The sequence below is a fragment of the Petromyzon marinus genome, chromosome 4, assembly GCF_048934315.1.
Source record: "Petromyzon marinus isolate PM22_M1 ecotype Great Lakes invasive population chromosome 4, UKy_Petmar_22M1.pri1.0, whole genome shotgun sequence".
Taxonomy (NCBI): Eukaryota; Metazoa; Chordata; class Hyperoartia; order Petromyzontiformes; family Petromyzontidae; genus Petromyzon; species Petromyzon marinus.
In genome coordinates this window covers 16,861,409-16,881,966 of record NC_133670.1, presented here as the reverse complement: position 1 = coordinate 16,881,966, position 20,558 = coordinate 16,861,409, and the positions used below count along the sequence as shown (strand labels likewise).

Below are 20,558 nucleotides of genomic sequence, written 5' to 3'. Positions count from 1 at the left end.
CCCGTGGGGGTGCGTGTTATCGCACTCTCTATTAGTATGGCATACAGCGCAGTGCATGCCACGTACACCAGCCAGCACATTTTCCACTTCCTGAGCAGTGCTCGTTACGGAACGCCCGCGTTTGCCCGGCTGGTATACTAAAAAAAATTAGTGCTAAAGATTGAATTGCAGCATTCACCGCATTACCATTGACCGGCAATGCAATTCCCTACCCAAAAAACTCAAGAACTGCTCGATGAAGTGGTTGAGCATTTTTGGCGTTTGGATTTGTTTTGTTACATGTTGTTTGTTTGCATAACTTTAGTAATGTTTCAAAAAAATGTCATGGGTTTTTAAGCAGTCATTTGCATTAAGCGAAAATACAATTGCAATATTATTACAAAAGAGTGGATACAACACTTTGTTACATAGCAGGTTTTTTTCAAATAATAATATCTAATCACGTTCTGTAACAATCTTTGAAATTGACAGTGAACTCTTCACATGGCTTTATAATAGTAATACTTTACAGGTATATTGATGGATCAACTTATGGGGGTTATTTTACCATACTTCACCAAGCTGGGCAATGTGAGTTGGTGAACAGGGGGCCCAAGACAGGTTGAGATATTACTTGCCAGTGGTGTCAGCTATGGCCAGGAATAAAACGCAGGTCACCAGGATCAGAGCATTTTGTACTAAATGCTTCGCGACCACAAACTGCTCCTTATATCGCTTTGTTTTATAAAATGCTGTACATTCAGGATATGGGACATTGATTTTATAACTTAACTATTGTAGAGGTTCAGTTGAATAATTTATGTCTATTTGAGCAGCTTGGCATGATGACACGCATGGACATCATTTTTAAATGAGTCTAATCTAATGAGATAATCAATTCAAATCAATTGACATTGCCATGCCAACGTGACACATTACAACCCTGAAAACTAAAACTCCCGTCTGATTTATGTTAACAGGCCTAGAAAGTTCAGTGCTGGTTTTTGCTATATTTGTAATATATGCTGTATAATAGGTAACATTGATGCAATGTTTTAATACATTTTATTTACAATGTTATGCATTAACCTACTCTCACATCTAGGAATCAATTATTTAATGTAAATTACATTTCTATACAAAATATCTGCTAATATACCGACAGGAAAATATAACAAACAAGATAAAGAGTTGAAATACGGAATGAAACAAGACTGCATTAATGAGACAAAAGATATTATATTCTTTATTCCAATTGTTACCATGAATGTTAACAACTCATCTTGAGTTTCCATGAGTTGGGAGTGAATAATCATAAAACTGCTAAGCATAAATTATAATGTAGTGTCTTAAGACAATGATCAAAGTCATTTCGATGGCATCTCTTTGACATTGATAAAACAAGTACCATCCATATAGGATGACTGGCCGTTACAGAGGAATGTGGAATTTCCACCACTACTTTAGGACTGTAAATAGATGAGGCGTGCTCCCCCATGTCTATTTGCAGTGGGATAGATTACTTTATTTTAGACTTTACTCAATTATTTTCGAGTGTCAGTGGATAACTCCAAGGCAAAACGGTGTATTGAAACCTTAATGCACCTATCTTATTTCAAGTCTGAAATCATTCTGACGTTGATATTGCTCTTGTTGTTATTGTGCCATGTTCTAATGTGCCTTAAGATTTCGTACATTGTTGTTGCGATGCTGCCGAGGTGTCATGGTTAGCACACTCGACTTGCAATATAGAGGTCACTGGTTCAGCCTTCTGGCACATCAGTTGAAACAACCGACACATTCCTGAAATCCACTCAATTCCACCTTAGTCCACTCAACAGTATAAGTCAGCATACCACCATTAATCATTGGTAGGCCACGTGTTGTGGGGTAAAGTGTGGGTACTCCCACCTCTCCTGTCTGGCTAGTGTGGAAGACTAGGCCAAAATACCTTCGAGGGGTTCTGTAGAGCTCCCTTTCTTGAAGGTGATGTCATCAGCGGCATGAGCAAGCAACTGCGGGGCTGTATCTTTATCCCTTTTATATGGTCATCAATTACCTGTCACGATATACATTGAGTATCGGTCTTTATTGTATTGTTTTATTTGACCCATGTCTCCCTTGAAAGAGAGACGGTCGAAATGGACTCTTACCTGGTTATAGAGCACACTGATGAATGCATTCACTTTCTTGTGATCAAATACTTTGAGATGTACGTTTTTTTAATATTACAGATAAAATATGCAACCTCCCCAGAAATGAAAGTCCTACATTATCACATGCATAAGACATATCACAGAAAAAACCCATTTTGGAAATTACATGAGATTATAAAACATGCCGTTCTCCTTTACCATGTGCATGTTTTTGGACTGATTAAAGCATTTGTATCTGGTTGATGAATGCGTAAATTAACTTTTTGCATCAATATTTTACTTGACTACAGTGGTTGCACTGTTATAGTGTTTGGGAGGTTTGCATGCAATATAGTTCTTCTGCTTCTCTTTGGAAAGTATTTCTTGCTTGTCCTAAACACAATCACAGTGGTTTCCTACTCAAACGATGTCTCTTATTTAAAGTCCTTAGCTAGTGGTGGAAATTCCACATTTCTATGGTGGGGTTGAGTCAATCATTTGGACATCTGCTGTAGAATTTCTACAAAGTAGGAACTCATTTTATAACACTCTGAAAAGTGACGTGCTTTGGTTGACTTCTGAAAGGAATTTAAATTTGCAACCTTCCATCGATCAGGTTTTAGAAAGATTGAAAAAAATACTGCTATGACAACCATTACATAACAGGGACTGTGAAGTATGGTTAAGAATTTAAGGAACAAAAATCTATAAGAATCTTGTTACAGTGTGATTCTAAGTAAAACGACAACACACGCATGTGTCTATGCATGTGTGTACGAATAACTAAGTTATCTCAAAGTTAATTAACTTTCGCGCTGGGTAATTAGTCGATAAGGCTGATTAATCCAATAAAAATTGTAATTGACTATTACTCTGGTTCCTGTAAAAAAGTAAGGCAGCCACCCCACATCCTGCCTCCCGAAGGCAGGCAAGCCATGAACGGCGTGACATGGCTGATGGATGTGGATGTTGTCACCATGCTCCACCCATCACCTCCCATCCAGCAGCACAAGCGGGAACACAAAAGAGACTTTTCTCTCAACTACGTTTGTGTCAGCCGACTGGTTGATGAATAAAACTAATAACTGGTAGGGCAATCGTTCGTTGAGTAAAGGAAGAGTAAGCGATTACTTGAAAAATTGGAAAGCCAAGTTCGAATAAAAATATAAATAGTAGAATATATAGCAGTGTTTTCATACATTTATGTATGTATGTTTTAAATAACGTGATCCTGTATTTGCGCCACGCATATTGTACGATGCCACTGCGTCGCCATATCTTTCCCCTACCACCACTGAAGGCAAGAGTCGCCGCGTGGACAAGTGCAAGGACCTGGAGCTGTACCCCCAGGTGGACACGCAGACCTGCCCCTGCCGGGAGTACTCGGCCCGTCCCGTGGGGCCCTGGTCCGACTGCCTGCTGCCCGAGGGGAGAGGCCGAAGCCGGGGACCCGCCAGCCCCCCCAGGGAGACGGGCGACTGTGGCCAAGGCACACGCTATCGAGCCCTGGCGTGCTACGACCAGCAGGGCCGGCTGGTGGAGGGCGGCAATTGTGCTTCTCCTGGTGAGAAGAGCGGCCACTGGCGATGGCAACAAAACAGCATCACCACCTTTTACTACATTTGCACCAGCCACCAACATTTCCCAGTGCGAGAAATCGTATTCATTAATAGCAGGCCAACGCCAATTTTACCTGCACCTCCAACCAAATACACTACAGCTAGCACCACTGTCACCAGCACCAGAACCCCCATAGCAACAATCGCCATCACAAGCACCTGCACCACCACCTGCACCAGCATCAATACCAATACCACCAACAGCAACACCGGCAGCACACTAGGACTAACCGCACTACCACCAAGAGCAGTACCAGCAAACCAACCACCAACAATAAAATAACAAGCACCACCAACAGCCACCAATATCAACACCACCACAATTGTATTCTTCCTTAAAGCGCATGTGATTGATGTTGAAAAGAAAAATCATATAACTGAGCATGCATGGTCTCAGCTCTGATTTATTGAGCCACAAATGACTTAAATATCTTACCGACTAATAACAATTATTTAAAACATATGAACACTAAAACAGAAGCAACAATGTCTGAAACAAGAAAAAGTTTAATTGTAAAATAAAGAAAACATTGCTGAGATTAATGTGTAAAATAAATCTAAACAGATAGCCTTCCAAAATGTAAGAGTCTTCAAATGTAACTTTAAAAGGTACTCGTGGCTCCCAGAGTTGCTTGCTTGTGTGTGTGTATGCACTGCTCATGGCCAACCGGTCCTGAGACTCCCCTAGGTTGACTCAGCCTCAAATTAGTACCTGGGGTGGTTTTTCAAACATCACCACTGGGCAGACAAAGGCGGTCAGGTGTGGTACTGGCCACCCACTCCCTCGTGTACCGTGCCAGCCTTTATAGGTGCTCGCTAACAGCACTTGCCCAAACAGCCCATGTAGGCTATATGGGGGATCTCTGTCTTTTGTATGTTATTCCTTGTCATCATTATTTTGCCATGCTCCTTTGAGACGCCTCCCAAAAATCACAACACTGACATTGTGGCAGCAGTGGCAGCAGCACAGCTTCCACTGCGGAGCAGTACTGTGGTAAGACGGGGCAACTGTCACCATGATTTCTTTCACTAAAAATATACGAAGCATATTTTACCTGGAGACCTGGCAGAGGCATACATATGCAAAGTAGATCAATTGCGGGTGTCCGCATATTGTTAGAAGGCATTCATCACGACCGCCTTGCTTATGGTGTGGAGAGTGGCCATGTGACACTTTGTTTTAGAACGTTTGCACTTTTACAGCTCTACATGGTGTGCCTAATATCAATTGCCTCCTCATGTTAATAAAAGTTTCAGGTTTGATTAAACGTCCTTTTCCTGCTTTGTATTAAAAAAAAGAGTTTTTATATATTTCAGTGTGCACGTGTTCACACGTGTGTGGGTGCGTTTGTTAGCATGTCTTTGGGGAGCGGTGGTGCAGTAGTTTAACGCATTGCGCTACTAACCTTGGCCACCCGAGTTCGAATCCCACTCAAAACCAATAACAGTGGCATATATGACTGGCGCGAAGCCTCCCCTAGGTCGACTCAGCCGTAAAATGAGTACCTGGTGCAGTGTGTAAACATCAGCCACTGGGCAGACTAAGGTGGCCGGGCGTGGTGCTGCTCACCCACCCCCTGGTGTGCTGTGTTGACCTTCACATAGGTGCTCACTAACAGCACTGTTAGAGGCTATACGGGGAACTTTGTCTCAGCATGTGTGTGTTCATGTGAGTCAACAGCACTTGCCCAAACAGTCTGGTAAAGGATATATGGAGGATATTTGTATTTATACTCTTTGGTTCTATTGGGTAAAGTCACGTAGGTGAAAATAAAATAGCAAAAAATCACGACGTTTCGGCCACAACACAAGCGGCCTTCATCAGGTGAAGGGACGAGACTGTCTGGAGGACAGCGCTGGAGTGAGAAAAGCCACGCTTAGATCACGACCTTTAAGCTTGTGATCGCGGCATGCCGCGATCACAAGCTTAAAGGTATGCCGCGATCACAAGCTTATGCCGCGATCACAAGCTTAAAGGTCGTGATTTAAGCGTGGCTTTTCTCACTCCAGCGCTGTCCTCCAGACAGTCTCGTCCCTTCACCTGATGAAGGCCGCTTGTATTGTGGCCGAAACGTCGTGATTTTTTGTTATTTTATTTTCACCTACGTGACTTTACCCAATAGAACCAAAGAGTATGGATCCTAGCAGTCACGAAAGCTTTAAATCTAGAATAGATATTTGTATTTGTTCGTATGCTTGTTGGCATGTCTGGTTATGTTCGCGTGAATATATGTATGCATGTTGTGTCCATGGGGAGCGGGAGTACAGTGTTTTGTGCACTCCGCTATGAATCTAGCAACTTGTGTTCAATTCCCAGCCACGGGAGACAAAGGCAGCCAGGCGTGATACTGGTCACAACCACCCTCAGAGGCTCTGTGCTGAGCTTAACAGGTGCTCACTCACAGCATGTTTCCCAGTAGTCTGCTAAATACTCCACGGGGGAATGCTTGTCCTTGTTTGTGTCCGTCCAATCTCTCAGTGCACCAGGAGGAGTCGTGTGTGGTGGCCTGCCCGTCAGACTGTCGATTGAGTGAGTGGTCTGGGTGGTCGCCCTGCAGCAAGTCCTGTGGCTCGGGTGTCAAGGTGCGTTCCAAGTGGCTACGCGAGAAACCCTTCAATGGCGGGAGGCCCTGCCCAAAGCTGGATCACACAAACCAGGTAAGGTGCAAGTCGGCGTGGTACATACTCCGGACATAGGCTTGAAAAAACAATCAAACCCCATAACGATGACTTTATCGAAATATTAAAATGGACCAACGCCCCGTCTATTTGTTGCCACGTAAAACCCAGCTTCCTTTCCTGTTGCTATTATTCATTTACTTTCACATCTATCTGTAGTGTTTCACACATTCTTGTTCAATCCACTGATTTTTTTGCAAAGAGTATTTCACGCTTAAACTTCAGGATTACACAAGGATGGTACTTGAATCACAATCACCCAATTGATTATAAATACAATGGCCAGGTGAATTAGACCTTGATGGTAGTAAGAGGCTGATGGGCTCGTGGCATGCTAATAACCTGTATTTTAATTAGTACACTTCAGTGCCATGCACATCAGAGGAGCTGAAAATTTACTTTCTTTCTAATTTAATTATGGAAATGTTTGAAAATAATTGCATTACATTCTTTCCCATTATTTTGCAATTTACAATTGTGCCCGACAGTTATTTATGCCAGCTGCATTGATACCAAGATAATAATATTGATGGCTTTCACAGTAGGTGTGCAATACTTATTATAAACTGGTCTCTACCCGTATAATTTGCAGCATCACACCACCTATGCCCACTTGCCTTGGCCTCTGCTCTCCAATCAATTGTCAACTGCTGTCTGCGAACTTCCCCCCGCCCTTCCCACCTACTCGAGCTGCCATAGGGCCTCCCCACCGACCCTGCGTATTGCCGTAAAATTTTAATTCATTTCCATAATGCGAGGGACGACGTGTGCGCAGTAATCTCTCTCGACGCGCGCAGTCGCCCGAAAAGGCTGCTCGTGCCGCCGGCAAAGTAAAAAATGAGTTTCCAGTCTGTGGCCGCCCTGGGTCGTGAGTTATCGCAGCGTTGAGCGGTCCGCGTGGCAAGAGATGTAGACAGAATAGAGACCTTCAAAGTACAAAGGGAAACGCTTTATTTGCAATCAATTATTCATTACAGGACGGGGCACAGTTGGCCCGTACCTGCACTTAAGTGTCTGCATTTTCCGACGGTAAAATTGGTTCAACAAACAGACTGAAAGAAGAAGAGCTGATCAGACAGCGCGTCCGAGATAACATGGCATGTAATTCAGAAGGCTGACAGCTTCATGACATTATTTCTACGAAAAGGCATACAATTTTTTCATTTAAATGTGTCACAATAACGTTGTGGATTTGTGGATACTGCTAAAGTTAATGCTCTTATTTCAATTATTTATTAATACTGTAATCTGTATGGAAGCCATTGATAGAAGGGATTATGGACAATGGTCAAGAATAAAAACCGAGTGGCAGCCAAAGAATAAAACCTCTCTGAGAGGACGTCAACTGAGGAGACCGAGCACTGGAATCAGCTTTTGTGGATTTCCCCCACCTCTGTTTATCACGATTGGCTACGTACGGTGCGAAAGAAGTTCAACATACATAAATGTTTGCATCGTGGTTTCATGATAGATGCCATCACTTTGTGGAGGGCTTTATCCAGCGGTGGACTGAGCATAGCTGATGATGGTGATGATGATAATAATAACAACAACAAAATAACCACATCTTGCATACTTTTCCCCAAATTTACTTTGGAATGGAAAAGTCATACAATGAAATAAAAACTGTACCCATTAATATCATGATACCAATAGCACACCATCTTTTGTTTATAATTTAAAAGGGATACAGGCCCAAAGCGATGTAAGTTAAACTTCTTTCGCACCGTATGGAGCGAACGATGCTAATCGGAGGTGTGGGGAAAAGACAACAAACTAAACACAAAACGCAGTGATAAAGAAATGGGATTTTTTTTATCTAGATTTAAAATTGTGAAAGCTCTTAAATGTTTTTTTGAGAATTTTGGTTTTTGAAAATAAACAAAAGTATAGTCCTGTGCTCCCACGAGAACCACACTAAGCGCACACAGTGGTGGTGCTTAGTACAGTTTCGTGATTCAGAAAATGTGGCCAGCTGATGTAAATGCCATTCAAGGTTGCATCAGAGGTCAGCGGTGTATTTATTTATTGCTGGAGGCGAGCGATTGGCTCACCGTGTATCAATCTACGCATTGGTTTTCCGAGCAAGAGTATTAAGTCATTTATGAAAAATCTAAAAGGTCTACGACATACAATGGCCATGTAAATATTTTAGGGGATGGGGGACGAGGAGCACCTGCCCCTCCCCTCCCCACCCTATCCCCCCACCCCCCCCGGGTGCAAGTGATGGCTCTAGGCAACGCTGCATCGGTGTTATTCTAAAATGAGCTCCTGCCGTATTGTATGTATTCTTAAATATATGCAAACACAGTTACTCTCTGCGATGGAGGAGCATTTTTCCCTGTACTTGCAAGAGTGATAAAATATGTAATCCCGTGTTTCGATCTTCAAACACCAAAGTGACAACAATAACAAGGCACCAATCCTGCATTAACCATACATACGTGTGGTAAAAAAAATTCAAATAAATACTTTTACAATGTATGCACTGTCATAAAACTGATTGGCCTGCACCAGAGACAGACTCTTTTTTGGCATTGTCTCACCAGCACCAGACTAAAGGCCACCAAAAGTCGGGCAGTACAAGGGCAATGCAAACACCAACGCATGAATAGCTCGAGTGAAGCAGTTAGAGCCTTCACTTCCCATCAATATTTTGATACTGGTGAAAGAATCCCATAGCTGTAATCCCAGTTTTTGTTTATTATTTTATGCAATATTCTTTGTTCTTTAAAGTTATTAATTTGTTTGTTTCTCAACATCTGAGTTACTGTTTAGATTTCACTGTCCGCATAACCTGGATATTTTTTTGCATTCGCCAGAGCTCATCCACGTCGCAGTGCACTTACGAAATTATCGGTTCATCCCCCACCTTGCAGTGTGCACAGTCGTGTAAAATGGGTCTCATTGCTTAGTATTCACCGAAGATGCTATTTCCCAACAGGAGTCTCAATTAGCAGATGGCATTGTGCTTCATAGACAAGTGTTTAAACATTGCGGTGTACACCCAACAAGATGTGCTCTTGTTGGCCGGGTAAAGGGACCGCTGTTTATGCGTGGCGACGCGTGGCTTACTGCTAAGGTACGCAATGCAGGCTGGAAGACACTTCCCATCTGCTTATTTTGCCCCGTAGTGCTGACCTCACACCATCGCACTTTTGCTTTATTCTATAAACCGAGGTGCACGTGATGAGAACCGCTTCTCTGATGTGAGAATGACCTTCCGAGTAATGTCCGGGAATGGTTATAACGCTGCTGGAAGTACACGTAGACGCACACACGTGGCAGTTTTATTTTCTTCAGGATCGAAAAGCATCGATCTAGCGATATGAAGAATGCATCAAGAAGGGAGAAAATAGCTTTTCAGTAATCAAACGTGTGTTGAAAATCTTGGGACAGGTGTTCCAGGAAACATTCATTGGTCCCAGACCATATCGAACCGCGCTCATAAATTTAAATGCATCGGTATTAGAGTTGCCGAGCAGGAGTCTAGACTGAATAATGAGAGTTTGTGATAATTGCGCGGCAGTCTAATGCATATATCACTTTCAGCACGCAAATAAAGGGCACATGCCTGGGTTTCGTGCAGTTTTATTTGAAAGAAAGCAGCATCGCTTACTCAACCTCATACCCTGTAGCTTTCAATATCATTCTTAAACATCCAGTGATAATAATTACATTTTACATGCCCTGAAAAGTGCGGAAAATATTGCTGGCAAATATATATTTTTGTTGTCACACTTCTGGGAACATTCCGCAGTTTTAAATGTGCAACGTGTTAATATTTTAGATTAACACGTTGCACAGGTTATGAAAGTCTTGACAGTTCAACATTATAACTTGAATTTTCAGAATCTAGCAAAGGTAGACAATTCACGTGAGGATGCCACAAGTATGTGTGCAGTCTTCACAGGTTACAGCAATTCATGAAAAAACAAACGGTTTTAATGTTTAAAGAGTGGCACAATGCACAGCGTTAATTATGAAACTACTTTACATCTGATTAATGTTTCAAAATTACATGGCACAACCTTAAGTCTTCTTTTTCTGATTCAAAACTAAATTGGCCTCCATCCCACCACCTTCCTCCCCCACCCCCGCCCTGCTTCGCCCACACCCCTGTTATTTATCATTTTCCTTTATTTTTTTTTATTATGCTTGACGACTGAACAAGTCGCACACTTATCTGTCAGTGTTTGGCAGATTCCCTAGTCCCCGCACCAATTTTATCCCTGGGTGGAAGCAATGGTGTGCAGTGGTGAGCGCACTTGAATCTGGCCACCTGAGTTCGTTTTTAGTCCATAGCTCACATCGATGGTGAGTTTTTTAGTCCATAACTCACATCGATGGTGAGTTTTTTGTCCATAACTCACATCGATGGTGAGTTTTTTGTCCATAACTCACATCGATGGTGAGTTTTTTTGTCCATAACTCACATCGATGGTGAGTTTTTTTGTCCATAACTCACATCGATGGTGAGTTTTTTAGTCCATAACTCACATCGATGGTGAGTTTTTAGTCCATAACTCACATCGATGGTGAGTTTTTTGTCCATAACTCACATCGATGGTGAGTTTTTTCGTCCATAACTCACATCGATGGTGAGTTTTTTAGTCCATAACTCACATCGATGGTGAGTTTTTTCGCCCATAACTCACATCGATGGTGAGTTTTTTCGTCCATAACTCACATCGATGGTGAGTTTTTTGTCCATAACTCACATCGATGGTGAGTTTTTTCGTCCATAACTCACATCGATGGTGAGTTTTTTGTCCATAACTCACATCGATGGTGAGTTTTTTGTCCATAACTCACATCGATGGTGAGTTTTTTCGTCCATAACTCACATCGATGGTGAGTTTTTTAGTCCATAACTCACATCGATGGTGAGTTTTTTCGTCCATAACTCACATCGATGGTGAGTTTTTTCGTCCATAACTCACATCGATGGTGAGTTTTTTCGCCCATAACTCACATCGATGGTGAGTTTTTTGTCCATAAATCACATCGATGGTGAGTTTTTTAGTCCATAACTCACATCGATGGTGAGTTTTTAGTCCATAACTCACATCGATGGTGAGTTTTTTGTCCATAACTCACATCGATGGTGAGTTTTTTCGTCCATAACTCACATCGATGGTGAGTTTTTTCGCCCATAACTCACATCGATGGTGAGTTTTTTCGTCCATAACTCACATCGATGGTGAGTTTTTTCGTCCATAACTCACATCGATGGTGAGTTTTTTAGTCCATAACTCACATCGATGGTGAGTTTTTTAGTCCATAACTCACTTAGATGGTGAGTTTTTTGTCCATAACTCACATCGATGGTGAGTTTTTTCGTCCATATCTCACATCGATGGTGAGTTTTTTCGTCCATAACTCACATCGATGGTGAGTTATTTCGTCCATAACTCACATCGATGGTGAGTTTTTTCGTCCATAACTCACATCGATGGTGAGTTATTTCGTCCATAACTCACATCGATGGTGAGTTTTTTCGTCCATAACTCACATCGATGGTGAGTTTTTTTGTCCATAACTCACATCGATGGTGAGTTTTTTCGTCCATAACTCACATCGATGGTGAGTTTTTTTGTCCATAACTCACATCGATGGTGAGTTTTTTGTCCATAACTCACATCGATGGTGAGTTTTTTGTCCATAACTCACATCGATGGTGAGTTTTTTGTCCATAACTCACATCGATGGTGAGTTTTTTGTCCATAACTCACATCGATGGTGAGTTTTTTAGTCCATAACTCACATCGATGGTGAGTTTTTTGTCCATAACTCACATCGATGGTGAGTTTTTTCGTCCATAACTCACATCGATGGTGAGTTTTTTCGTCCATAACTCACATCGATGGTGAGTTTTTTGTCCATAACTCACATCGATGGTGAGTTTTTTCGTCCATAACTCACATCGATGGTGAGTTTTTTCGTCCATAACTCACATCGATGGTGAGTTTTTTGTCCATAACTCACATCGATGGTGAGTTTTTTGTCCATAACTCACATCGATGGTGAGTTTTTTCGTCCATAACTCACATCGATGGTGAGTTTTTTGTCCATAACTCACATCGATGGTGAGTTTTTTGTCCATAACTCACATCGATGGTGAGTTTTTTGTCCATAACTCACATCGATGGTGAGTTTTTTGTCCATAACTCACATCGATGGTGAGTTTTTTCGTCCATAACTCACATCGATGGTGAGTTTTTTGTCCATAACTCACATCGATGGTGAGTTTTTTCGTCCATAACTCACATCGATGGTGAGTTTTTTGTCCATAACTCACATCGATGGTGAGTTTTTTGTCCATAACTCACATCGATGGTGAGTTTTTTGTCCATAACTCACATCGATGGTGAGTTTTTTGTCCATAACTCACATCGATGGTGAGTTTTTTCGTCCATAACTCACATCGATGGTGAGTTTTTTGTCCATAACTCACATCGATGGTGAGTTTTTTGTCCATAACTCACATCGATGGTGAGTTTTTTGTCCATAACTCACATCGATGGTGAGTTTTTTGTCCATAACTCACATCGATGGTGAGTTTTTTCGTCCATAACTCACATCGATGGTGAGTTTTTTCGTCCATAACTCACATCGATGGTGAGTTTTTTGTCCATAACTCACATCGATGGTGAGTTTTTTGTCCATAACTCACATCGATGGTGAGTTTTTTGTCCATAACTCACATCGATGGTGAGTTTTTTCGTCCATAACTCACATCGATGGTGAGTTTTTTCGTCCATAACTCACATCGATGGTGAGTTTTTTGTCCATAACTCACATCGATGGTGAGTTTTTTGTCCATAACTCACATCGATGGTGAGTTTTTTGTCCATAACTCACATCGATGGTGAGTTTTTTGTCCATAACTCACATCGATGGTGAGTTTTTTCGTCCATAACTCACATCGATGGTGAGTTTTTTGTCCATAACTCACATCGATGGTGAGTTTTTTGTCCATAACTCACATCGATGGTGAGTTTTTTGTCCATAACTCACATCGATGGTGAGTTTTTTGTCCATAACTCACATCGATGGTGAGTTTTTTCGTCCATAACTCACATCGATGGTGAGTTTTTTTGTCCATAACTCACATCGATGGTGAGTTTTTTGTCCATAACTCACATCGATGGTGAGTTTTTTGTCCATAACTCACATCGATGGTGAGTTTTTTGTCCATAACTCACATCGATGGTGAGTTTTTTGTCCATAACTCACATCGATGGTGAGTTTTTTCGTCCATAACTCACATCGATGGTGAGTTTTTTGTCCATAACTCACATCGATGGTGAGTTTTTTGTCCATAACTCACATCGATGGTGAGTTTTTTGTCCATAACTCACATCGATGGTGAGTTTTTTGTCCATAACTCACATCGATGGTGAGTTTTTTCGTCCATAACTCACATCGATGGTGAGTTTTTTGTCCATAACTCACATCGATGGTGAGTTTTTTGTCCATAACTCACATCGATGGTGAGTTTTTTGTCCATAACTCACATCGATGGTGAGTTTTTTCGTCCATAACTCACATCGATGGTGAGTTTTTTCGTCCATAACTCACATCGATGGTGAGTTTTTTGTCCATAACTCACATCGATGGTGAGTTTTTTGTCCATAACTCACATCGATGGTGAGTTTTTTGTCCATAACTCACATCGATGGTGAGTTTTTTCGTCCATAACTCACATCGATGGTGAGTTTTTTCGTCCATAACTCACATCGATGGTGAGTTTTTTGTCCATAACTCACATCGATGGTGAGTTTTTTGTCCATAACTCACATCGATGGTGAGTTTTTTGTCCATAACTCACATCGATGGTGAGTTTTTTGTCCATAACTCACATCGATGGTGAGTTTTTTCGTCCATAACTCACATCGATGGTGAGTTTTTTCGTCCATAACTCACATCGATGGTGAGTTTTTTGTCCATAACTCACATCGATGGTGAGTTTTTTGTCCATAACTCACATCGATGGTGAGTTTTTTGTCCATAACTCACATCGATGGTGAGTTTTTTGTCCATAACTCACATCGATGGTGAGTTTTTTCGTCCATAACTCACATCGATGGTGAGTTTTTTCGTCCATAACTCACATCGATGGTGAGTTTTTTGTCCATAACTCACATCGATGGTGAGTTTTTTCGCCCATAACTCACATCGATGGTGAGTTTTTTGTCCATAACTCACATCGATGGTGAGTTTTTTCGCCCATAACTCACATCGATGGTGAGTGACATCTGAATTTGTCCTGCCCCACACCAGCTGCCTCCTGCCCACTCCTGAAACTCTTCACCAACCCACACTGACCAGCATGGTGAAGTATGTCCAAATAGCCCCAGAGACTTGCACAGTGTAGGGGAAACATTAAATCCAGCTTTAGATTGACAAGTTCCTGACTCTGCATCGTGATCATTATAATTGTCAAGTAAAGTCACCTGATGACGGGCGCTTGTGTTGCGACCGAAACGTCGTGTTCTTCTATCTACCAGAGAGTATAATATCAGGTGGTGTAATTTTTGGGACTGCCCACTGCGCAACGGCGGTGATTATGAGGCAGGACACTGTGCCACGTGCTGCTCTGTCCTGCTGGACTCCCCGGAGATCTTCTCAAGAGCAGACTGCCGTGTGACTCAGAGGCTGCCGAATTTCTCAAGACAATCATGACTGTATTTTAATTTTGTTGGACCTCATTTTGTTTGTCTTATCCACACGTGGTCACTATTTATGCACTGTAATTTTGTATGTTTCACAACACGATGTCCTTAAGTCTACGGCAAATCGCGCTGTGCTGTTGGGCACAAGTGTGGTATTCACCCGCTGGCAACGTCCGTTACAGTTTTGACGTCTTCTGGCCCTGTACACTTTCCGTCTAAGTCGTTACCCGCTTTTCTTATTTATCTTTTCCTTATGTTCTCTGTTATTCTGGACGTGACCTTCAGCAAGCCCAGGTTGGTGACCACATCTGCATGCCACAGTCATGCGCGGAGTGCTTGAAGGCCGCTTTGCTGACCTCTCTGTGCTTCTGTCCACTTGGTTATCTCGCTGCAGGTGGCAAAGCCATCTCGTTCTCGCTCGCTCCATTCAAGAGGATACACGTTTATCTGACCCGCTCTCATGTTCTTCATAACGAATCTATTCTGTGCGCTTGCTGTTGGGTTTGAAGTAATTATAATTCGTGAGTGAGCTGCCTATTATGTGTGAACATGCTTTATCGGTTTACTGTGAAGACTCTTATTTGTTTATTTATAATTTTATAGTTATGAACATGGACATCACTCATCTATATGTGTTTACACAGCCAAGGATCCACAATGAGGCATGCATTAAGAAGGTGATATATATGATTATTGTCCATAACGCTTCTATCTAAATCTATTATTATTATTACTAATTACAGTCGGCTGTGCCGAATTTATTGTACAGCCCCCCTTTCTACTTTAATCTTTTGCTATTAAATAGTGACGGCTGCATGGTGCGGTCCAGATTACTCTGCACATGGTGCAGCGCGAGTGAAATGTTTCTCCGGAATTCCGGCGTTCATTCACAATCAACTTTGCACATTTCAGATTCTTAATGCGTGCCTTGGTGCAAGAGAATGTAAATAAAAACAACACCACCAATCCCACGCCTTGCATGTTACACTTTGCATTGGCGCGCTTTGCCACATCTCGCATTAGAATGCCCATCTCATCTGTGTCTACGTGTTACAACGCCACACACACACCACGGTGCGCAATTAATTGAAGATAAAAAAAAATTGCTTGCCTGTGCGGGCCAGACTCACAATCACAAGTCAACATTAACGTTTGTACATCAGCTTGTTCGTCTTCCGCGTTTACAATGATGTGCATTACTGCACATTTGCACCAGAATTAGTATTTCCACTTTTATGTATCCCGATTGAGCATTTTAATTTCTTTGGCATTTTTGATAAAAGAGCGATGGTAGTATACTCTTTGGTTCTTTCGGTAAAGTCACGTAGGTGAAAAAATAAAAACAAAACTAAATCAATTAAATCACGACGTTACGGGCGCAACACAAGCGCCCGCCATCAGGTGGGACGACCATAGCAAGAAAACAATTGCTAAAGTGGTCAAGAGATATGCTGCAGATGTTGTGTTGCGCCCGAAACGTCGTGATTTAATTTGTTTTTGTTTTAATTTTTTCACCTACGTGACTTTACCGAAAGAACCAAAGAGTATGGATCCTTGCAGTCACGAAAACTTCAAATCTAGAATGAGCGATGGTAGTGTGTGTGTTTTTATTTTCCATTGTATGGTATTTGAAAAGCAGCTCATATTAACATTCTAATTGCAGGTTTAGGAATTTATTCGATGGCATCAGGAGTTGTTTGATAATATATTGCACATTTAATAGCCATCATGTTATACTGCAGCACTGTAACGGCAGTACATTGTTTATTTTAATAAGTTTGTAAAGCCATTATTTGTCTACGTTTTAATTGTGCATGTGTTACCATCCTGAAATAATAAGATACCTTTCTGTGCACCCATTGAGGCTTAGGTCTGTAAAGTAATTATAATCTGTTTTTGCATTTTACCCTGAGGCCACCAATTACTAAAATATGTATATCTGTAAAAGTTTATCGCTTTCCAGTTATATTAGTTTATGATAGATGTAAGGCAATGTCCATGTTGAAAACAAGCCACGTGTTTTTGCACAAACCCAATATAACCCTAGGCGAATCGGTTTGATCTTCTATTAAAGCATAATTGTCTATGTTGGCATAGTTACATAGGTATTAATTTATTTTCCACATAGACCGGAGTCAGCTTATTGTCCGCATATTTTAGGTTGTGAAATAAGTAACGTTGCTGTTGCATTGTTGGTGCCCATATAGATTAACAGAGCATAATATTGTAGTGTTTTAACTTTTTGTCGTCAGTTCATAACCATGTTTTTTCTGTTGCTCCTCTGAACCTGCCCCTTCCACTTAGTAAGCAGCCATAATTAGGACTTGCAGCTAAATCAACTTTAATGCTCATAAAACACTCAAATAATACGCTAGATTCCCAAAGTTCCCTCTGCAAAGAAATAATAAAATGTGTTTAACACATGCCATTAGCCACACAGCCTTCTGGTAGTGCAGCATTGATTCAACATAAGCAAAATTCTGGACCAGTTTTGACGTTCAGTGTCTCATCAGCAACCAGATTTGCTTTAAATAATGCTGGTGAGCTTACATATTTTGTGTTATTTTTTATGCTCATAGTGGAGTGGGAAATTATATGAAAACTCCGAGTGTGGCATTAACATAGTACACTTAACATTCGTGTACACTGCTCTCATAAGTAAAAGTTACGTATATGATTTTAATGTTATTTCATGTGATCTGCTCTGAGAACGAATGTCATAAAATGCAATAAATGAAATCATTTTTCCTGTCATGAACAGCAAAGCGCTTTCTCACATCTCTAGAACTGGGCACAGAACACTTTGGGGCCAACCTCCACCGGACTGCTCGAGCAAAGTGGCCCCCTTAATCTGCTGGCAGAGGCTTTTGTGGCGTAAACTTCCCCTTCACGTCGGCCTTGGGTGTCCCTCAGCAGCTTCCCTTTACCCTCCGCGGTGTCCTGTGTGCGCCGTGTGCCGAGCAGGTGTATGAGGTGGTGCCGTGCCACATGCCTTGCCAGCAGCACGTGTGGGTGGCGGGACCGTGGGGGGCCTGCAATGCGAGCGGCGCGGTGGGAGGGTGCGGGGAATCCAGCGCCGGTGAGCAGGTGCGTCAAGTCAGGTAAGAGCTCGCGTGTGCGCGACAGTGAAGCAGGCGGCACACATAGCTTTCTGGAACATTGCGATTAGGTTTTTATTGTTGCTGGATTTTTTGCCCTCTTTTCTTTTGTTTTTATGGAATTTGCCAGTTCTCTAAAGCCTAGGCAGCTTGCTCAGCTTTGCAAATAATTCCCCAGGCTCTAGTTAAATCACACATATTGGCCACTTGGCAGTGTCATCTGAAAATTTGATGATCAAGTTATGCATTGGCTTGTGATATCCATTTCGACGTTTTTTTGTCTAGACAACACTTGTTTGCCAGTATTATTTTGCGTTGTTGTGTTAATTTTGCTTATTTTATGGTTGAGATGTTATTTCATCAATATTGGTTATTTATTTTGCGGTACATTTTCTTGTTACCGTCAGACGTGCAGAATATTGATGTTCAGCAGTGGTCAGCTGTTAGAAATGCTGTCACAGTAATACAGCTTGAAAATTAGATTTTCAGCATTAAAAATGGAACATAATATTTCGTCCTATGATACGATGCCCTGGAATGTATTGGCAAGTGAGCTAACATTTTCTCGTGACAGTGTTTAAAATTAGTATTTTTTTATCCAACAAAATACAAAATGATAGCTGGGAAACGAGCACCCTCTCAAATACATCACATTTATCACGGTTTCACATGACAGAGCTCTGATTGAATTAGATATTCACAGCGAATATCAAAAGCAAATACAGAGAGGTTTAATTTATTTGAAAATGTTATGCATCTTCTAATTTATTAAGCAAATGTGATTGGTATCGTACCGTCAAGACAGTTGCAGAGTTTTATTTTTTATTAAACCTTTGTTTGGTCTTAAAATGTGTTTGATAAGTGAAGATACGTTTATAAACGCATCTTTGTTACGTTTTAAAGGAGTGCAAAGGGTTTTGAGGGTGCCCGTCTCACGTTTGGCTGTGGCCCTTAAAAATATACACTTCTGCACATGTATGATAATAATTCAAATGTATAATGCGAATTCCATCCTAGGATCCCAATGCACAATGCATGGAAAGCAGGAAACAAAAACAGAACCAGGAAAACCGACCAAACTAAAGAGGGAACGCCACTTTAAAGAGATGGGGTTTTCAAAGCAGACGTAAATTTATCTCCCGACTCCGATTTCCTGATTTCAATACAATACAAGGAGACGGTCAACTGAACACATAGTCATTGATAATCTCGAATGCTGCTCACAACCTATTTTTAACTAAATTTTTTGCAAAACTTGATCGCAGTCTTTTTCTGTTAAAGAAGAATAATACGTGTACGTATGCGTGTACGTATTGTGGTAAACGATGTAGCTTGCTGGCCGAGTCTCCTCTCAGCCAGATATTACGAGACGTAACACGTTTTTTTACCTATTCCTGCATTCGTGTCTCTATACAGCCTAATGTCATGCTCTTTGGGGATTTTTAGCCGCATGTTCTCGGTATCAGGTAAAATTCCCCAGAGGAAGTGGTTGCCTGCTTGAACAACATTGCATTAATACAGGTATATTCCCAGAAGTATAAACCCTTTTGAACTACTCTACTTATTTTCCTAACACATGAATTTGTCCAAAGAATGGAGGTGCATGATTGGACAGCTTTGCTTTTTTGGTGTGTCCTTGCTGTCTGGGTTGAATGGCAAATCCAGTTGAAATTCCGGGTATTGAGAATGTGACTGGCGAATGCAATGCAGCGAAATTATAGAACTGTATAACAGCTTTCGAATTTTGTCTCTAATTAAAATTAAATGTTACAAATTAAAGCGTAATACCAGAGAGAAAATTAGACAGTGTTGCGAATTGTTAAATCTCAATTATTATCCTTTAATATCGTCGCCATTATTATACTGTAGAAAATAGTGTTCCAATTTAAAATGTGCATGGTGAAGGAATAAGTTAAACCCCTTGAGATTTTGAACACTGCTACGAACAAAAGGTGAACACACTTTCTGACTGTAGGGAAACGAATCAGTGTATGAGCTTCGTTCATTTAAAACAATTGTGGGGTTTAGGGAGTGGAGAATTCTCGGGTTGGCCTGGAGAGTGTGACGATGAAAGCAGGTTCAGTTGTGCCACTCTTTAAATTTCTATGAACATATTTGGTGCTGGTTAATGTATGTAATCTAATCTAAGGGGGATGTTATTTTATTACGAAGGGAAAAAAAGCACCAATGAACGTTCGTAATTCAGCGGACGCCAAAGAAATGGCGAAGACCTTTGGGCAACTGTTTATTAATTTCACAAAAAAGATGATGCATCAAAATGACCCAGGTTATACATTTTACGAGTACTTTTTGCCTTCACGAACTGTCTGTTGTTGATGCTGTATATGTATATTCAATGGCATAAGGCAA

The 20,558-nt window shown here is 41.3% G+C and overlaps 1 protein-coding gene and 1 long non-coding RNA gene across 8 annotated transcripts in view; one reads left to right on the top strand and one right to left on the bottom strand.

The window, feature by feature from the left end:
- Positions 1 to 20,558, bottom strand: part of LOC116938590 (uncharacterized) — a 143,265-nt gene that overhangs the window by 53,640 nt on the left and 69,067 nt on the right. The window lies entirely within an intron of this gene.
- LOC116938586 (thrombospondin type-1 domain-containing protein 7A-like) overlaps positions 1 to 20,558 on the top strand; it is a 246,240-nt gene that overhangs the window by 165,895 nt on the left and 59,787 nt on the right. For all 7 annotated transcript variants that reach the window (XM_076058793.1, XM_076058798.1, XM_076058807.1 and 4 more), the window contains 3 exons: positions 3,415 to 3,678; positions 6,213 to 6,391; positions 18,055 to 18,191. In XM_076058793.1, the coding sequence (XP_075914908.1) occupies positions 3,415 to 3,678; positions 6,213 to 6,391; positions 18,055 to 18,191 (580 nt within the window). The remainder of the gene's footprint in view (positions 1 to 3,414; positions 3,679 to 6,212; positions 6,392 to 18,054; positions 18,192 to 20,558) is intronic.